This window comes from Prionailurus bengalensis, chromosome A1 (genome assembly GCF_016509475.1).
Source record: "Prionailurus bengalensis isolate Pbe53 chromosome A1, Fcat_Pben_1.1_paternal_pri, whole genome shotgun sequence".
NCBI lineage: Eukaryota > Metazoa > Chordata > Mammalia > Carnivora > Felidae > Prionailurus > Prionailurus bengalensis.
The window spans coordinates 200,462,440-200,479,848 of record NC_057343.1 but is presented as its reverse complement, the minus strand read 5'-3'; the positions used below and the strand labels follow the sequence as shown (position 1 = coordinate 200,479,848).

Sequence of the window (17,409 nt, the reverse complement as noted above, 5' to 3'; positions counted from 1 at the left end):
ATATTTTCACAGATCACATGAGTCTGAAAAGCATTTGAGTTTCTATTGTATAGTTGAGAATTTTAGGAATGCCTTAATTTATAGAGGTGCTTAATTTTCTTCAAGCCAATTAAATAGAACTCTTTTACAAATTAATTTTACCAATACCATTAAGAGATTTAAAAAAATCCACCTATCTGTAACACATATATTTTGACACATAGACAGACAGACAGATGTAAATGTAGAACTTCTAACTTCTATTTTAAAATTACTTGCACAGGGGTACCTGAGTGGCTCAGTCAGTTAAGCATCCGACTCTTGATTTCATCTCAGCTCATGATCTTACAGTTCCTGAGATTTAGCTCTGTGTCTGTCTCTGCACTGAGCATGGCACCTGCTTGGGTTCTCGGTTTACCTCTCTCTCTCTCTCAAATAAATAAACTTCGAAGAAAAATAAATTACAGCCATCAATCAGGTACAGTAATACACAACTCACTAGTTATAAAAGAAGTTGGATCTAAGTTGTTTTTCTGGTAGATGGTATAGGTTAAGGTTACTTGTTCAGATGGCTAAAGCTTTTTACTTTTCTGGAGGAGACATCTACTTCACTGAGTTGATGTTCACAGATTTACATAGGACCTTTGAAGACACATTTTTTCCATTGTCCCGTTTGATTACAAATGAAACATCAACACTTGGGCCATGGTTTGATTGTGGACCCCTAGTGGGGGGTGTGTGATGTGGGGGACCTAGGTGTTATTTTAGGTGCCTGGCCTTGGAGTTATTATATCTCTATGGCCAGTATCTTGGCAGACTTTTGTTTGTGGTCTTGTTTCAAAGTTCCTTCAAAGTGCTCAGCTATGGTCACAGGTTCAGTCAGTCAATTGTCTCCATCCTGTTTTCTGTTTATCAATTCACTAATCTCAGGAGATACTCCATTGACAAATAGAGCAGCTAGAACAAGTTGGGTGACCTTATTCTTATTCTGGAGCCCCAGAATGCTGTAGGAAGAAAGCTTCCAAGTGGGCTTTGAAGTCTGCAACAGATTCATCTTTGTTTTGTTTGCATGTTTGAATAATATACAAATAATAAATAAATGTACATGTTTGAAGAGGGGGACACTAGGAATGGCTTTTAAAGATTGGTTGCTGTTCTGTGAACCTTTTCCAGTCCAGGAGGGGACCAGATTGAAGGTTAAGGATCTTGGATATCATCCTTGGGGTTATACCATCTTGCTTCCTGCATCCATTTTTGGGCTTTACCAGGTCCCACCAATATGTGCACAAGAGGACAAGATCTGGCAACCTGGCTCTAATAACTTCTTCAGAAAACTTTTGGGGATCGTCCTTGGGTTTAGGAAATTCTTTTAACTATGGTTTTAATTTAGTCTTTGACCAATGAGTGAAAGAGAGTCACCCCACAACCTCAGGTGTTTTTATTGTAAAAGATAACCTTTTAATATTCTCTTCAGAGTGGAAAGGCAGTTCAGATACAGGATTAATAGAGTGTTGAGTATGCAGGGAAAGGAAGATTTGAGGTGAGCAGTAGGAGTTTTATTGTCTTTTTTTTTTTTAAAGTACCTCTTGTGTCTTTAATTTTTCATTAGTCTTTTGCTTCATTTTTTTAATGAAGCATTTTTGGAATCTTGATGCATTTTGGAAGCTTCTGAATTCCAATTAAAATAGATACCTCATTCTGTTTGTTCAGTTTAGGAACCCTTGTTTTCAAGTACATTTCTTAAATGAATGATCTCATCTAATTGGAACGTTCCCCATAATGGCCATTGTAATTAATTCTAGGTTGTCTCTAATAACATTTTGACAATCTTGTAGATATTTATAGCTTCTGAGACAAAATATGCAGGTGTGTCAGAAGGTGGCATGCTTAACTTTTTAGAATTTAAGGATCCCTTCCCTTTTGTTGTTATTCTAGCTAATAAGCCTTTGGGTCTCTCAGAACCAAACTGAAAGGGATACTTGTAAGGGATGTGCTGCTGCATTGGGGGTTTTATGGTGTTTTGCAGTATACCTCATTGCACAGAAATGTTCTTGAGGTTGACAGTGACTTAGTGTCAATCTAATCCATTCTGTAGCCGACTTATACTAACATGGGGATCTCTGAGTTAGGTGGTGATTGCTCTAACAGCTTTTAAGTGCCTAACATGTTCCCACCAATTTTTGCAGCTTTTTGGCTTCCATCATCCCCATTAACATTAACCTTTACACAAAACAAGACAATCAAACATGTATACCTTACTATATTGGCAATAACCAAGAGATAGTACTGTGCTCTGGCCGTGAGATAGTCCTGTGTGCACCGCCAGTAATTTCTGTCATGAAACCTTGGACTGGGGAAAGGATTGAACGAGCAGACACCGACAAATGGGTACTGGAGGCTCCACATCAGTGGGAAACTGCAACTGCCATTAACAGTTCCCCCATAGGTCTTGGGACAGAATTAAGGACCCTGGGGTTTCAGACAGTTAAACCAGAATTGTGGCCTGAACTACCAGCAGCTCCCATGGAACTTACTGGTAAGCCAATTAGATTTGGAGCTTGACGCAAAGAGAGCAGAGATCAGAATCAGGAACTTACCCATGACTCTTAGAAATGGTGGAAAAAAGGGTGCCTGAGTGACTCAGTCGTTAAGCATCTAATTTTGGCTCAGGTCATGATCTCACAGTTCATGAGTTCAAGTCCCACATTGGGTGAGCGTGAGCCCCACTTGGGGTGAGCTGTGCTTCTCTCTCTCTGCCCCTTACTCACTTCCACCCTCTCTCTATCTCAAAAAAAAAAAAAAAAAAAAAAAAAAAGTGAAAAAGACCAAGAATTCAAAAGGATTCGTGGGTACTGCCCCTGTTTCTCATTGTCCTTAAATGCCATCAGAAGTTTGCTTCATATCCCATAGCTGCCACCAAATCTGTTAAAAACAAAATTCAACTGAGTAAATTTAAAGATCAAATTGGCTTTTATTCAGTTATTCATGAATCCAGCAGCATTCCATCTAGCAAATACAAAGAAGCTTCAAAATGCTGTGCAAAATATAGGAGGCAAGGATAAGGAAACAGCAGATTTCCTCATCTCTCTGATTGTTATTCCAGATTGACTATTTTAAGATTACATTCTTGAGAGAGATTGAAATTGCAATTAGCTATGAAGTTTTGATTTGCTAAACACAAATGACTCCATTTTGGGCCTGCTATCTTTTATAACAATTTTCAATTGGGGGTTATTATAATACTTAAAATGAAGATTCTTATACATATCTCTTGGTGAACCTATGACTTCATATTAATATGCTGATTGACCCCTGATCAAATGAATTTCTATTCAGTACCATTCTTTAATTCTCTATCCTTATGCCTATTCAGTTAATGACGCTGGTTATGAGATAAGTTTTGTTTTAGCAGACAGTGCAGTGACTGATAGATTACCTTGAATTTATGGAGGATATATGTTTTGCTTTGTTAGGGTGGGTCTGTTTCAATTTTACTCTGGTCTTAGCCCTAGAACACAGTGTTAGAAAATAAAAAGGCATGGCTCTTTTGAGGTTTTGTTGGAAAGTACGAAGTACTTACCAAGTCCTTCTAAGTCTGTGGGACTCCAGACTTAGTCTTCCCTGTAGCAAGTAAACAGCAGTTGAAACCTCTGCTTAGTTGTTTCAGCCTTCTCAGTTGTTGAGAGTCTTGTCCATTTGTGTGCAGTTCAGAATTTCCCTCCTCTTCAGATTCCTTTTCACTGTTTCTTCCCCTAACTTGCCAGCAGCTCTGGCAATCCTAAACACTCTCTCCAGATTCCTTGTGCTAATAAGACTGGCTTTCTGCTTGACTTCTTGATGGTCCTAGCTATCTACACCAGAGAGTACCTTTAAGGAAAAAACAGTATCAACTTATCTAAACCCTTGTGTTTCCCTTCTTTCCAATGTTCAATTCTTCATTTTCTTTCCTGCTTTTGGTCACTCTGTTCCCTTCAAACAGTTGGTTTTTCATTTTGTTTTGTCCCTAGTTTATAATTATGTAATTGTTAGGCAGGTAAGTCTGATTTTAATGACAGGTAAATCTGCCATTATCCAAATTGGAACCTCAGTAATTGGGAATTGAGCAAATAAAGTTTAAAAATAGGAGTACAGGGGCACCTGAGTGGCTCAGTCAGTTAAGCATCCGAATTCAGCTCAGGCCATGCTCTCACAATTTGTGGGTTCAAGCCCGCATTCAAGCCTGCTTGGGATTCTCTTTCCCTCTTTCTCTCTCAAAAAATAACTTAAAATAAGTATAGAAGTACAGATTATATTTGGTAAAGATTAAAAAGAGATTATTTATAGATGGAGGAGGGTAAACTGTAAAAGACTTCATGTAAAAGATTGGTATTCATTGCAGACCGAGAGATGGTTGGGATGGACTTTGATATGCTGATGTGTTCTTGTCTCCCTCTGTATTCCTAGTGGAAGGAACAGATTCAGCTGGTGGGAACGTATAGGTTGCCTTCAGAGGAACACTTAGCAATCTGTTTGAACAGTTTGTTACTTTCAAGGGAAATAATTAAAAAGAAGACTGGAAAGTGTGGGTTTTGATCATATTGTAGAAGGGCTTGAATGCCAAAGTGTAGGAGATTTTGAAATTAATTTGGTAGACAGTGGGAACTATTTTAAATTTTAAAGTTGGACAATGAGTTTGAGAGTTGAACTTTAGGAAAATTGATCTGGCAACAAGATGAAGGGTAGATTGGAGTCAGGAAAGGAGGCAGAAAGATTAGTTAGGAAAGAATCGGAAGTTTGAGGAAGGAGAAAGGGTGACTGGTGGTGGCAACATACTTAGAGAAGAATTGCGCAACATAGAGAAGGAAAAGGATGGAAACTGATACAAGTTGTTACTGTTAACCTACGTGTGTAATTCTTCATAAATAAAGTGAGAAGAATAAAAGCTGTACCACCTTTGCAGAAAGGAGAGCTCCTGGCTCCTGAGTTTTTCCTACAGTTTTTTTTTGTTTCCTATTCTCAGCTAAGCTGACATGAATGACAACACTCACCAAATTACTGGATCATATTTATGTTGACCATTTATTTTTAATAGAGGATGTTTCTTTTATTTTTTTTTAATGTTTATTTTTGAGAGAGAGAGAGAGAGAGAGGCAGAGAGAAGGAGACAAGAGAATTTGAAGCAGGCTCTAGGCTCTGAGTTGTCAGCACAGAGCCCAATGTGGGGGGCTCAAACCCACCAGCAGTGAGATCATGACTTAAACCAAAGTCAGGTGCTCAACTGACTGAGCCACCCACGCACCCCGGGACAATTCTATTTTTTAAAAGTTTATCTTGTGAGAGAGTGAGCGGGGAAGAATCTCAAACAGGCTCTGCACTGTCAGCGTAGAGCCTGTCATGGGGCTCGAACTCACAAATCATGAGATCATGACCTGAGCTGAAATTAGAGTCAGACGCTTAACTGACTAAGCTACCCAGGCACCCTTTGTTGACCCTTTTGTTCTCAGTATAGTTTCTCTAAACCATCAACCGAGAAATCATATGTGCTTTGAAGAGGAGGGATCGATATAAAATTATTATTCATTATTGGTGCTAATACGGCTAACTAACATGAAGTTCTTTTGCTTACAAGGTGGGGGAAGTGGTATGGTAAGAATACATATCATGGGATCTCATAAGGAGCCCCAGAACAGTAACCATAGTGGATGACTGCAACTTCAGCAATTTGTGAATCTTCATTTCATTGAGGGCTGCTTCCCATATATTCTCTTCAGTGTATATCTCATACCTTCCCACTATCCATATTACTTCCTAAATCTTATTTTTTACTTCCACATTTTTAAAGTATATTTATTTATTTTTAGAGAGAGAGACATTGGGCATGCACATAAGAGGGGTAGAGGGAGGGAGGGAGAAAGAAAGAATCCCAAGCAGGCTCTATGCTTCCAGAGCACAATGTGAGTCTCGATCCCACGAACCAAGAAACCATGATCTGAGCCAAGATCAAGAGTCAGATGCTCAAACGGCTGAGCTACCCAGGTGCCCGTTCCACATTTCTACACGATGTTTCACGGAATGCTATATTCACCATTGAGAGATTCATAATAAACATTTGTAGCAAACAGTGTTCTACCTTTTTATAAATGTACTAATAAAACTGATATTTCTGAAGTTATATGTATGGCAGCTTGTGAAGAGTCTGTGTAGATTTGTAAATATTACCCTTTCTTAGATTGAGGAACTCAATTAGATGTCAATTCTTGGAGCTTTATTTTGTCATGTGGCCATATGCTTATTGCCCATAATGATAGAAGGTTCATTAGAAGAGTGGGTGTTGTTGCCATCTATTGGGGGGGGGGGGGTAATAGTAGTACTTACAGTTGCACTCACCAGTAATTTTCTTGGTAATAAATTTATAAGGTCAGTTTAAGAATTCTCTTGTTTTTTTTTAATTCATTTCTATTTTTTTTTTAAGAGTTGAATAAATGATTTTATTAAGGAGTAAAAAAATTGCTGAATGTCTTTGCAGTTACTAATTTTTTTTAATGTTTTATTTATATTTGAGAGAGAGAGAGAGTGCAAGTGGGGAAGGACAGAGAGAGAAGGAGGCATAAAATATGATGCAGGCTCCAGGCTCTGAGCTGTCAGCACAGAGCCCAAGAGGGGCCTCAAACCCATGAAGCATGAGATCATGACCTGAGCCCAAAGTCAAACGCTTAACCGACTGAGCCACCCAGGCACCCTTGCAGTTACAAATTTTTTAATTTGACAATACAGGTTAGAAAATCTCAGTTTAACACAGGAAAAGATGACATTCAAAGAGTTAAGTTTTAAAGAGACTGTTTGAAACAAGGTATTTCATCAGTAGTATACTTATCTCATACAGCAGCTGTTTATTTTCTAAACGTTTTAGTTGATTTCACATATATATTTTAAAATATATATTTAATGTTAAATCCTGGAAAAAAAATGGTCTCTTACAGGGCTGATCCCTTGTCCAACATGGTTCTGACCTTCAGTACTAAAGAAGATGCAGCTGCCTTTGCAGAAAAAAATGGTATGTTTAGGTTATATTTGTTTTGCTTTGACAAATAAAATGAAAGTAAGATTTTATGTTTTTGACCTTAATCAAAATCAGTCAGGAATACAGAATTTGAGTTGAAAGAAATCTTGTAGTAGGTCTGTCTAATCCCGTGGTTTTTAGATTTTTTACACCATCCAAACACCTCCCCCATGTAAAAAAAATCTAAAATAGAATGCCCACATAACACATAAAAGCCAAACTTCCCTAATTTGAAATAGAAGCAGGGAGAAAAACTATTTCTCCTACTCCTACCTTGTTTATGGCTCCCTCTGCAGAATTACTAACGTTTGGTTTTTGAACTCATTGAACATCTCATAAGATAGCCTGTCCCAGTTGATACCTCTGTTTTTTATTTTCTTTATTACTTTGAGCCAAAATCTCAAATCTATAATTCTGCCTAACAGCTCTTCCATTATTTGAAAAATAGTTATCATTACCTTATTCTCTATAAAATTTCATGTAAGCCTAGATGTTTGCCACTTTTCTAGATATGGTGGGGATAGTACCAAGCATAATCTGAACTCTAATATTAGATTAATGCAGCCTAAGACCGTATTAGTTTTGAGGTAGCCACCTAAAATTTCTTTATGTTGCTATTGCTATCAATGAAAATGCCAATTCTTTTCTCCTCGTTTTTTGTTAAGGCATGCAACATGGTGGTCAGTATGGGAGTCAGTCCAGTCTGAATTCTGATCCTTGTTATGCTACTCTGAAGCTATATGATTTGGATTAATTTCATAATGGACTTAAGTACCATGACTTCAACCATGAGAAAACGTTAAGTCATAGTGTACCTAGTCCGGTACCTTTTACCTAATAGTTACTTTGTATCTTATTAGTTCTGACCCTTACCTCTCTCCATCTGATATTTCTGTTTGTCTCCTTTGGATTTAAAAGCACTACTATATATTTGTACCTAATGCATTCTTTCGTTCCAGTTGGTCAAACTGAATTTGAATCTAAACTGTCTATTTGAATGAGATCATGTCTGTTTAAGTATATTGTTACTATAACGCAGTAGATCAATGTAAAAGATTATTAGTGTTCTGTAACATATTTGACATATATTATTATCTAAAATATTCACTTTACCCTTAGTATTATGTAACTTATGATTAAGAGTGTGAAGCCAAACTGCCTGGCCTTTGGATTCATGTTGGTCTCCTATTATTTGTATGTCTTGTGCTTCCATTTTCTCCTATGTACAGTGGGAATTGAGGATTGCCTTCATTAATAGAAGTGCTTAGAACATAGTTAAGTTATAATTGTACATAAGTTTATCTTAGACTTTGTAGTAGGCTTTTTAAAACTTAAAAAAAAATTTGTAAATGAAGCTCCTTATTAACATGTTCTTGGCAATTTCCAAATTTCTTAATTACATAATTATTCTCATGGTGGTCATAGTCTTTAAGATATTATTTTGATTTAAATTAAATTGCTTTTTAATTAAACTGTAATATAGCTTATCAAAAGCAGTTCTATTAATGTTTTCCATCTTTGCAGCCTACCATATTTCATGTCTGACACCTTGAAAATTATTCATTTGAGGTCTGTAATGTGAGTTTAATAACAGGAAATCTAATTAAATTGTTAAATCTCTGGTTAATGTCTAAGTGGTCACCAGGACTGCATGACTACAGTTGTCATGTGAATTGCAGGTGTGAACTAGCTGCTGCTGTTGAAATCAGGTGCTTTCCCACTTTGATTTCTACCTCCCTGGGAAAGAAAACTGAGGAACATTATCAAAGTCAGTAAACAGTGTTAACTTAAAAAAGTTTAATGGAGAGTATCTTATAATACTGTAGACTAATAGTGGGTCAGGAATTTTAACCTACAAGGTAGTAGGAATTCTATCTGTCTCAGTCACTGCTTTGTCCTCAGCACCTAGCACAAAACCTATATAATGGACATGTGATATGTGGTAAAATTAATTGACTTTCTAAAATACATCTTTCTATTCATCTGAGAGAGTTCTCACTGATTATCCCTTGAATTCACTGTAGTACTTGTGATCTGTCTCATTTATTGAACATTCAGCATTATATATCATGTAAAGAGATTTTATATATATAAAGTCCTATTTCTCTAGTTATTGAGGCAGCAAATCATTGAAACGGTACAGAATCCCAAATTACCCACATCTTACCCATTCTGATTTGCCTCTCTTGGGTGGGTGGATAATGGTGGGGACATACAAATGGATCCCCTCTCCTCCCACACCTAACATCATTCCATTGTGAACTAATGCTGGTGAAGGTTGGGTGAACCAATGTTCTGGTTAGTAACAACATTAAGAAGAAATGGTTTAGAAGCACTAATATGTAAAGACTATTGGATTAAGAGGCTGGTAATTAGGATTCTCATTCCATAACTGTCAGCTTCACAGGAGATCTTGAGCAAGTCATGTTTCACTATACTTTTGATAAACATATATCTTCATCTTTGAAATGAGAAGTTGGATGGGTAATGCACAAAGCCTATAGACATAAGGTTATGGCTCTTTACTTTTTAGCCCAGTACCTTATTCATTATATGCTCTAGGGGGAAAATGTGTTTTTGTTGATATGAATAAACAAAAAAAAACCTGGCAAAGTGTATCCTATTAAATGTTTGCCTTTTGGGCATATCTGGAAATAGGAGGTTAGTTTATATACTCGGGGACTATTCCAAAAATGAACAACCTATACCCTTCATCCCATTCTTAGTTTTGTTTCCCTTACTTTTAAATGGTTTTAAGAAAAGTCATGACCATCAATGTCTTTGACGTAAAAGATTGTATTGTAGAGAATGAGTACAGTGAGGAACAAGATTTCCAGATTCATTTGCTTCCTAGAAACCATTTTTAATGCCTTCTAATTATATTTCAGACTCAGGTAATGAGTATCATCATCACAAAAGCTAATAAGGCATGCGTTTGTCACTATGCTTAGTGCTTTTCATCCTTCTCATTTGATCCTCACGCAACTCTATGAAGCATGAACAGTTATTATCCCCATTTTGTAGATCAAGGAAACTGAGGTTTTAGAGACATTAAGTAACGTTAGCTAACAAGGTCATAATACCTATAAGTGAATGAGCAAGTTTTATTTGAACACAGTCGTAGTCATTCATTTATGTATTGTCTTTAACTGCTCTTCAGCTGCAATAGTAAAGTTAAAGAGTTGTAATAGAGACCATATGGCCCCCAAAGTCTAGAAATATTTTGTTTTTGGCCATTTGCAGAAAATAGTTATTGACCCATGGTCCAAACCATTACACACACACACTGTCTGAATACCAACACCCTTTCCTCTGTGATGTTTTCTAAATCCAAAATATTCTTTATTCAGACATCGTGTAGGGCCTGTGCTTAAGAAATATGCTTCTCAACTGATAAAGTTCACAATGTAAGCACTAACATCACTGGAGCACTGACCTAGCTTTCTTTTACTGTGTCCCAATTCTTCTTTCTGCCCTTATCGCCAGGCTTGCTAGATCCTTTCTCTCATCTATAACCTGACTCATGCTGTTCCCTTTCTCATACTTATTGCTGTCAAGAACTGGGATCTAGCCTTCAAAATATAGTTTAAACATTAACTCTTTCTCGGTCCCTTTTCTTATTTTCCTTTCCCACCTCCATCTCCCACCCCCTACTGGATACACTTTCTCTCTTCCTTTTAACTCCCACAATGATTTATTCCTTTCTTACAGCTTTTATAGTACTGTTTTGTATTTTTTGTGTTGCATTCCATCACACACTATTGTTGCTGGCACTGGTGGCTGGTCTGGGGATCAGTAGTTAAATAAGGCCTGTCCTTGTACTCAGACTGTTAATATTTTATCAAACTTAATATTTTATCCTGGATTATAAGCACCTACATGGGAAAAAACATCCAGTTCCACTCATCTTTTAATGTGCTCAATAAATATTGGTGAGTTTGAACTATACATTTGGATGTCTTATAAATTGTTCTCCAAATCATGTTTTAACTTTTCTGTAAATCACTTTTATTTGGCTACTTGTTATGCCTTTTATTATAATTAATTCCCTGTAACTAGAAATCTGGAGAAAGGAAATTGTAGTAGAATGATTAACAATCTCTTATATTCTGATGTGTTGGTAAAATACAAACAATGTTTTTCTAATTTGGAGCTTATCCTGAGTTTATTAATGGATAAACTTAAGTATATCCCAGTGTACTTAAGATGATGATTTCATAACGTTAGAGGTGTTTTCCAAGGTGTATGTTATTTGTTCTAAACTCTTTTTTAAGGATATAGAGGCCTAGAAGTTAATAAAACAAGACCAAGATCAATCACATAGCTCTTAACTGATAGAGCCCGAGTTCCTAAATTTCAAGTGCAGTATTTTTTATACTATGCTGCTAGTAGATCTTAATCATTAGGTCAGCACTGTCCAATATGGTAGCCACATGTGTCTGTATAGCACTTGAAATGTGTCTTGTGCAAATTAAAATGTGCTGTAAGTGTAAAATATTCCCTGTATTTCAAAGACTTGGTGTTAATATCTAAGTTTTTATATTGATTATGTATTGGGGTAGGAAAAGAGGATTGAAATAAATTCTACCTCTTTCTTTTTTTTTTTTTTTTTCCTACTATTTCTTTAGTCATTTGTTAAAGTGGCTACTAGAAAGCTTAAAGTTATACTGGGGCACCTGGCTGGCTCAGTCAGAAGAACATGCAGCTGTTGATCTCGGGCTCATGAGTTCAAGCCCTGCATTGGGTGTAAAGATTACTTCAATAAACAAACTGAAAATTTTAGAATATATGTGATTCAACCAGATAACCTGTTTATATGTTTGCATCCCTATCCTATTGGAGTGACTATAAACATGAGCTAGTAAAAAAGGAAGAATAATCCAAAACTCACATCAGCTCCAATGTTTTGTCAATGTTGGCTTCTTAAAGGAGTGTGAGTATTGCTTAGGTGATTAGATTCAGCAAAATCTGGAATGATAAAATAGTGTTCATTAGCTACTACAGAAAATCCATGTTTAGTCCCCAGAAAATACAGAACTTCATTCATATGATCAGAAGTTTTTGTTTCGTAGCCAGATTCAGAAGGTGCTTTCAATGAGAAAATTCATCTGTGGAAAATAAAAAGAGGATGATACAGGAAGTGATATACCAACCATATGCATCCATTTACATTTCTGCCATATGGACTGGGCTTGAGCCCTCTTGGTTAAGCGTCAAAAGTTATTAGAACTACTGAAGTTCTGTCTTTCAGATCAGAGGCACAATATACCTACCAGGATTCAAAGTGTGACAGACTTGTTGAACAGGTACTTTTCTCTCTCTCTCCATGGAACCCAGTTTAGGCACCAAAGAAGGAAGGAAGCTCTGAAAACATGGACAGCAAAAATCAATGATGATTTAAAGAAAAAGAAAAAGAATGATGAGACTTCCCTGAATGGCCTTTCAGGCGTAAGATTTGGAAAAGTAGGATCTAGAGCAGGAGAGAAATAATCTGTTCTGAGGTAGAAAAGAGTGCATCAAGGAACTAGAAGAATCAGCTAGGGCAGAGTGAGGACATGAATTCCAGGAAATGAGACGTAGGGGGTAGACAAGAGTCATTATGCAGAGCCTTGTAGCTTGAGATAAGCATGGGTGTAGTGGACAATCAGGCAGGATTATCTACAGAAGTCTTATATGGGAGGCTTATAGATAGATATACGCAGGAAATGTATATTATTTTCTTTTGTATCTCTTATATATAAATACAAAAAGGAAATGTTCATTCAACTTGGTCAATTACAGACTTTGCTATTCTGAAAGCTATCATAATAGTTGAGAACTTGTTAATTAAACTCCATTATATTTGCCTTATTTTAGATACTTCCTAATGTACCTATAGGACATTCAGAATTATTAATGTAGGTATAATTTCACTAACCTTGAAAAATCAAATATAATGTCATTATAACCTGTATCAAATTTTATCACTCCTTACAATCATTAAAGTTCTGGTGTTCAAAAAAAATTATATGTGATTTACATTGTTTCTATTGGACAGCACTAATCTATAGTATTTAGCAGTATACAGAATATACATTGTTATATGATGTGAAAATATTGGGGTTCGGGAACGAATAATCAAAGATTCTTGATGTCTTTGGTGCAAAAAGGTGGTTTTATTAAAGCAGGGAAATAGGGACCCATGGGCAGAAATAGCTGCACTTTCAAGTTGGGAGGGGGCTCAGGATAGCATAAGCCTCTGAGGAATTTGGAAACAAGATTTTGAAGACCTTGAGGGGCTGCTGTTAGGAAAAGGTCATTTACTATTGTCTAGTAAAAACTTAAGCCTTGAGACCCTTCAGACGTGTATCAGTAGGCCTTATGCTTGGAGGATGATTGCTAACATATATCTTGGGGTTATAGAGATAAAGGAAGTTTCCAAAGAGATTTTTACAGTATCCTGGAGGTCGGGGTAATGTCAAGCTAAGGTTGCCTTTTGTTTCTAGCAAAGTATTAACATTAAGGCAGTTGAGTTCCTGGAGGAAGGTCACCCTGCCTGTCCCAAGTACTTGTCAGTGGGTTGTAAGTTTTAAGGAATTGTAATTTTTTTTCTTTTGCTTTGTTCTCCACATCAGTATACAGATTCTAAATATTTTACTTATATTCTGTAGTTAATATAAGAAATAAGAAAACCTTATCCAACTTTGAGGATTTCACATTTTATATTGAAGAAATATAGTTCTATTCTTTACTCTTACCCAGTATGAAGGATAAGTGGAAATCTTATGTTACACATAATATAATGATGAAATAAAGTAGCTAAGAGAGACCAAGAGTATACCACAAAATCCCATTAATCGCCTATTTTCAGTTTCTTAACCAAATAAGGATTGTGCAGGTTCATCTTTTTATATAAGAATATATTTCTGAGACTAAAAGAAGCTCTCTTCTTCCTGCTTTTAATAACTCCTATAACTACCACCCCCCGACCCCCGCTTCTGTTTTGCTTAGGTCTCTCTTCTTACCATACCTCACTTCTTCAAAGTTCTGTGGAATTAGGGAGTGGGAAAGGAGAAGAGACCGAATACTATTCTCCCTGTGGCTTCCCCTCTTCTCCTTACCTTCCCCTTTGCCAAATCTTACTTCTCAACCTCCCGCAACATACACACTAAAGGAAATATAAATACCCTGGGTGTCTTGGGTTTAACCCCAGGGCCTCATCCTGAAGGTCTCCTCTTTGAGCTCAGCAAATACTCCAGAGGAACTCTTCAAAGATAACCTTTCTTTGTAAAAAGAGAAAAGAGTATCTGGGGTTTCCTCTGAAATGTAGATGAACCTTACTTTAGTTCTTTGTGTACTGAAAAGACCCACCTTTCTCACCCATTGTGGCTTTTGTCTTTTCCTGGTGTTTCCTGAGGTGGTTGAAGGCGGGGAGGAGAAGGAAGCTGCATCCATCACAGAGAGAGGAGGAGTAAGATAGTTGTGGAAAAATGGTCGAAGACTAGGATCTACTACCATTTACATGCTAATGAAAACCAGAAATGGCCTTTTCCCTGTTTGATCTGATTTGAAACTTTGTGACTTTCCTCTGGTAGGTCATTTTACCCCCTGTGTTTTTCTCATTGTTGTTAGCTATAAAAACTCTTTGAAATTCTCAAAATAGTGGAGGGTTTCTTTCAGGAGCAGGAGGATAGAGGATAAACTGTGAAACTGCATTCTGTCCACAGTGGGTCTGTTGGAGAGGAAAAGCTGCCTCCAAAGTAATAGAAGGTAGAACAGGGGAGGAAGTAGACAGGTCGAGCCCTTGATTCAGGAAAATAAGGAGGTAGGATTTAGAATTATCCCAGAAGTAGACCCCATCAGCAAAGTCTGGACTTCCACCTAACTTAAACCTTCGAATGAGGGTCTCAACCTCACATCCACACATCTGTTAAAAGATGCCTTTGTTTTGAAAGCTAGGAACCATGACTCCTACAGATACAAAAGTTCTTGTTAAAGGATTCATTTTATCATGTGATATAAAGGAAGTAGATAGATGTTATAACCAGTTCAAAAAGTCAAAACAGCACAAAATATGTAGAAAAAAGGAATGCAAATAGAGACAGATGGAGGTTTTGTGGGGGAGGGGAGTTAATTAAATCACCACCAGTAGGACACAGGACATAATTTGCATATCTATCATACAATTTAAAAAGAAATAAAATAGCCGAAAGACAAGGAATTAAGCTGGAATCTGTTAACCTGGAAGGGGTAGGGAGGGCATGCTATAGATAATGCCATTTTCTACTGAAACAGAATTTGTTTCCACTCTTCCCCTTTTACGATTAAAAAAAAGTATAAAGAAAGATTATGATCACAAAATGTTGGGCTAATAAATGACCTGATTATTTATTTATGTGTAGCAAGAATGCCTAATTTGCCACAGTAGGAGAGGAAACATAATTTTCCCTCTAACTTTCTAGGTTCTTGGTTGAGACTCCGCCCCCCCCCATAATGAAAAGATTAACAAACAAGTTTAATAACATTTATACCTCCTATATACCCAGGAACACTGAGTAATTCCAAAATGGCCATTGCCACCACCTTAAGTATTATCTCCAGCTAAAGACAAAAGATTGGGGGGGGGCAGTGCTAGGGAGAGTGAGTTTGGAGGTTATCAGGCAAAGCACCATAAACAAGGGTTTAATTGTTATGCAGATTTAATTTCAAGACTTCTCCATTGGTGAGTTTCCCAAGTTTTAGTCCTCCTCCTCTTCCTAGTACTGAGTGGGAGGCACCTTTACAAATGGAGATTTCCCTTATAAATGTAAATGTCCCTCACAAAAGGCCAATTTCTTCATTTTCAGAGATTTTACTGCTTCTGAAAAATAACAAGCTCAAAATAATCCTTATGCCAAAAAGGCATTTTTGGGGGCAGCAGTTCTGCTCTTTACCATGTAAGCTTTTGTAAGTTTGCTTTGCTGTGAAATTTTTCATAAGGAATCTCAGATTAGACTTTTCACAGCCAATAACTAGCAACCAGATTTTCCTGTGTGATGCCTATTAATTTAGGCAAATTCTTTCTCCCTTCTCAAGGTCCCCAAAATATCCTAGGGTCCTCAGAATAAGGTTCTTTACTACCTTGGGGAACTTTGTAAGCCTGGTGCCAGGCCACTTTTCCTGGAAGGAGTTTGTAAGCATTGGCCTCATAAAGTCAACTTTAGTTCTTTTAAATTGTCTGGTCATATCTGATTAAATGAGCATCATTGTCAAATATGTCGATCGAGGTAAAACCTTCATTGCATAACCATTGTTTACACTAATGTTCTAATAAAAAGGACATATTGAACATGTACAAATAACTGTATTACCATGAATATAAGAATATTTAATAAGAGTTCCCAAATTCTGTAGGGGTCATTCAGGGAGACTCCTGTCATTTAAGAATGATATAAATTTTAGTTTACAAAACAGAGTCTACTAAATTGTAGATACCTCAGAAGAAAGGGAAAGGACTTCCTTAAATGTCCAGAAAATAGAACATTTTAGGCCCTATCAGTGCATTCAGTCCTATATAGTTAATTTTTGTTTCACTGGATCATTAATCTATCTGGTGCTCAACTAGAGTTCTGGAAATGTTGACTTAGTCCACTGGTCTGGTCTTATAATTATTTATGCCATCAGAAGCCTAAAGCCAGGAATAACAGTCCTTCACAGAGCTCTGAGGCAGTCTCTCTTTGTTGAAGACAAAGCACTCAGGCCTGTAACTGATTTCGGGAGCTTTCAGGGAAGCATCAGAGTAAAACAAAACAATCTATCCATAAATGATAAAAGACTTAAGATGGCCGTAGTTAACATTACTGGTAAATTTCAGAAGTGAAATATTTGTAACAAGGATAATGCAACTTAAAGTCATACCAAAAATGTTGTAGACAAAATATCTGTAAACAATATTAAAGACTCTTTTCAAAGAAGACAGTGAATGTGCATCTAATTTATAAAAATGGATGAACATAATACTTCCAGAGAAATATAATAATCCTGAGATATATTTCCTGAATGCACCAAACATTATAGTAAGAATATACCAAAAGTATATCAAGAAAATCAAGTAAAGAGATTCAGTAAGTCTGGGGTAGGTCCTAAGCATTTGTGTATTAATAAAACACCATTGATAAGTGATAGGATTCCTGATTTACATATACTAACCTTAGGAGATAGGATTTCCAAACTAAGGAAGATGCAACAAAGTTGTTATTATTTCTTTAATGTTTATTTTTGAGAGACAGAGTGTCAGTGGGGCAGGGGCATAGAGAAAGACACAGAATAGGAAGCAGGCTCCAGGCTCTGAGCTGTCAGCACCAGACCCTGATGTGGGTCTCGAACTCATGAACTGCAAGGTCATGACCTGGGCCTAAGTGGGATGCTTAGCC

The 17,409-nt window shown here is 36.8% G+C and overlaps 1 protein-coding gene across 3 annotated transcripts in view; it reads left to right on the top strand.

The window, feature by feature from the left end:
* NDUFS4 (NADH:ubiquinone oxidoreductase subunit S4) overlaps positions 1–17,409 on the top strand; it is a 113,869-nt gene that overhangs the window by 84,783 nt on the left and 11,677 nt on the right. For all 3 annotated transcript variants that reach the window (XM_043598631.1, XM_043598640.1, XM_043598648.1), the window contains one exon: positions 6,939–7,012. In XM_043598631.1, coding sequence (XP_043454566.1) covers positions 6,939–7,012 — 74 coding nt within the window. The remainder of the gene's footprint in view (positions 1–6,938; positions 7,013–17,409) is intronic.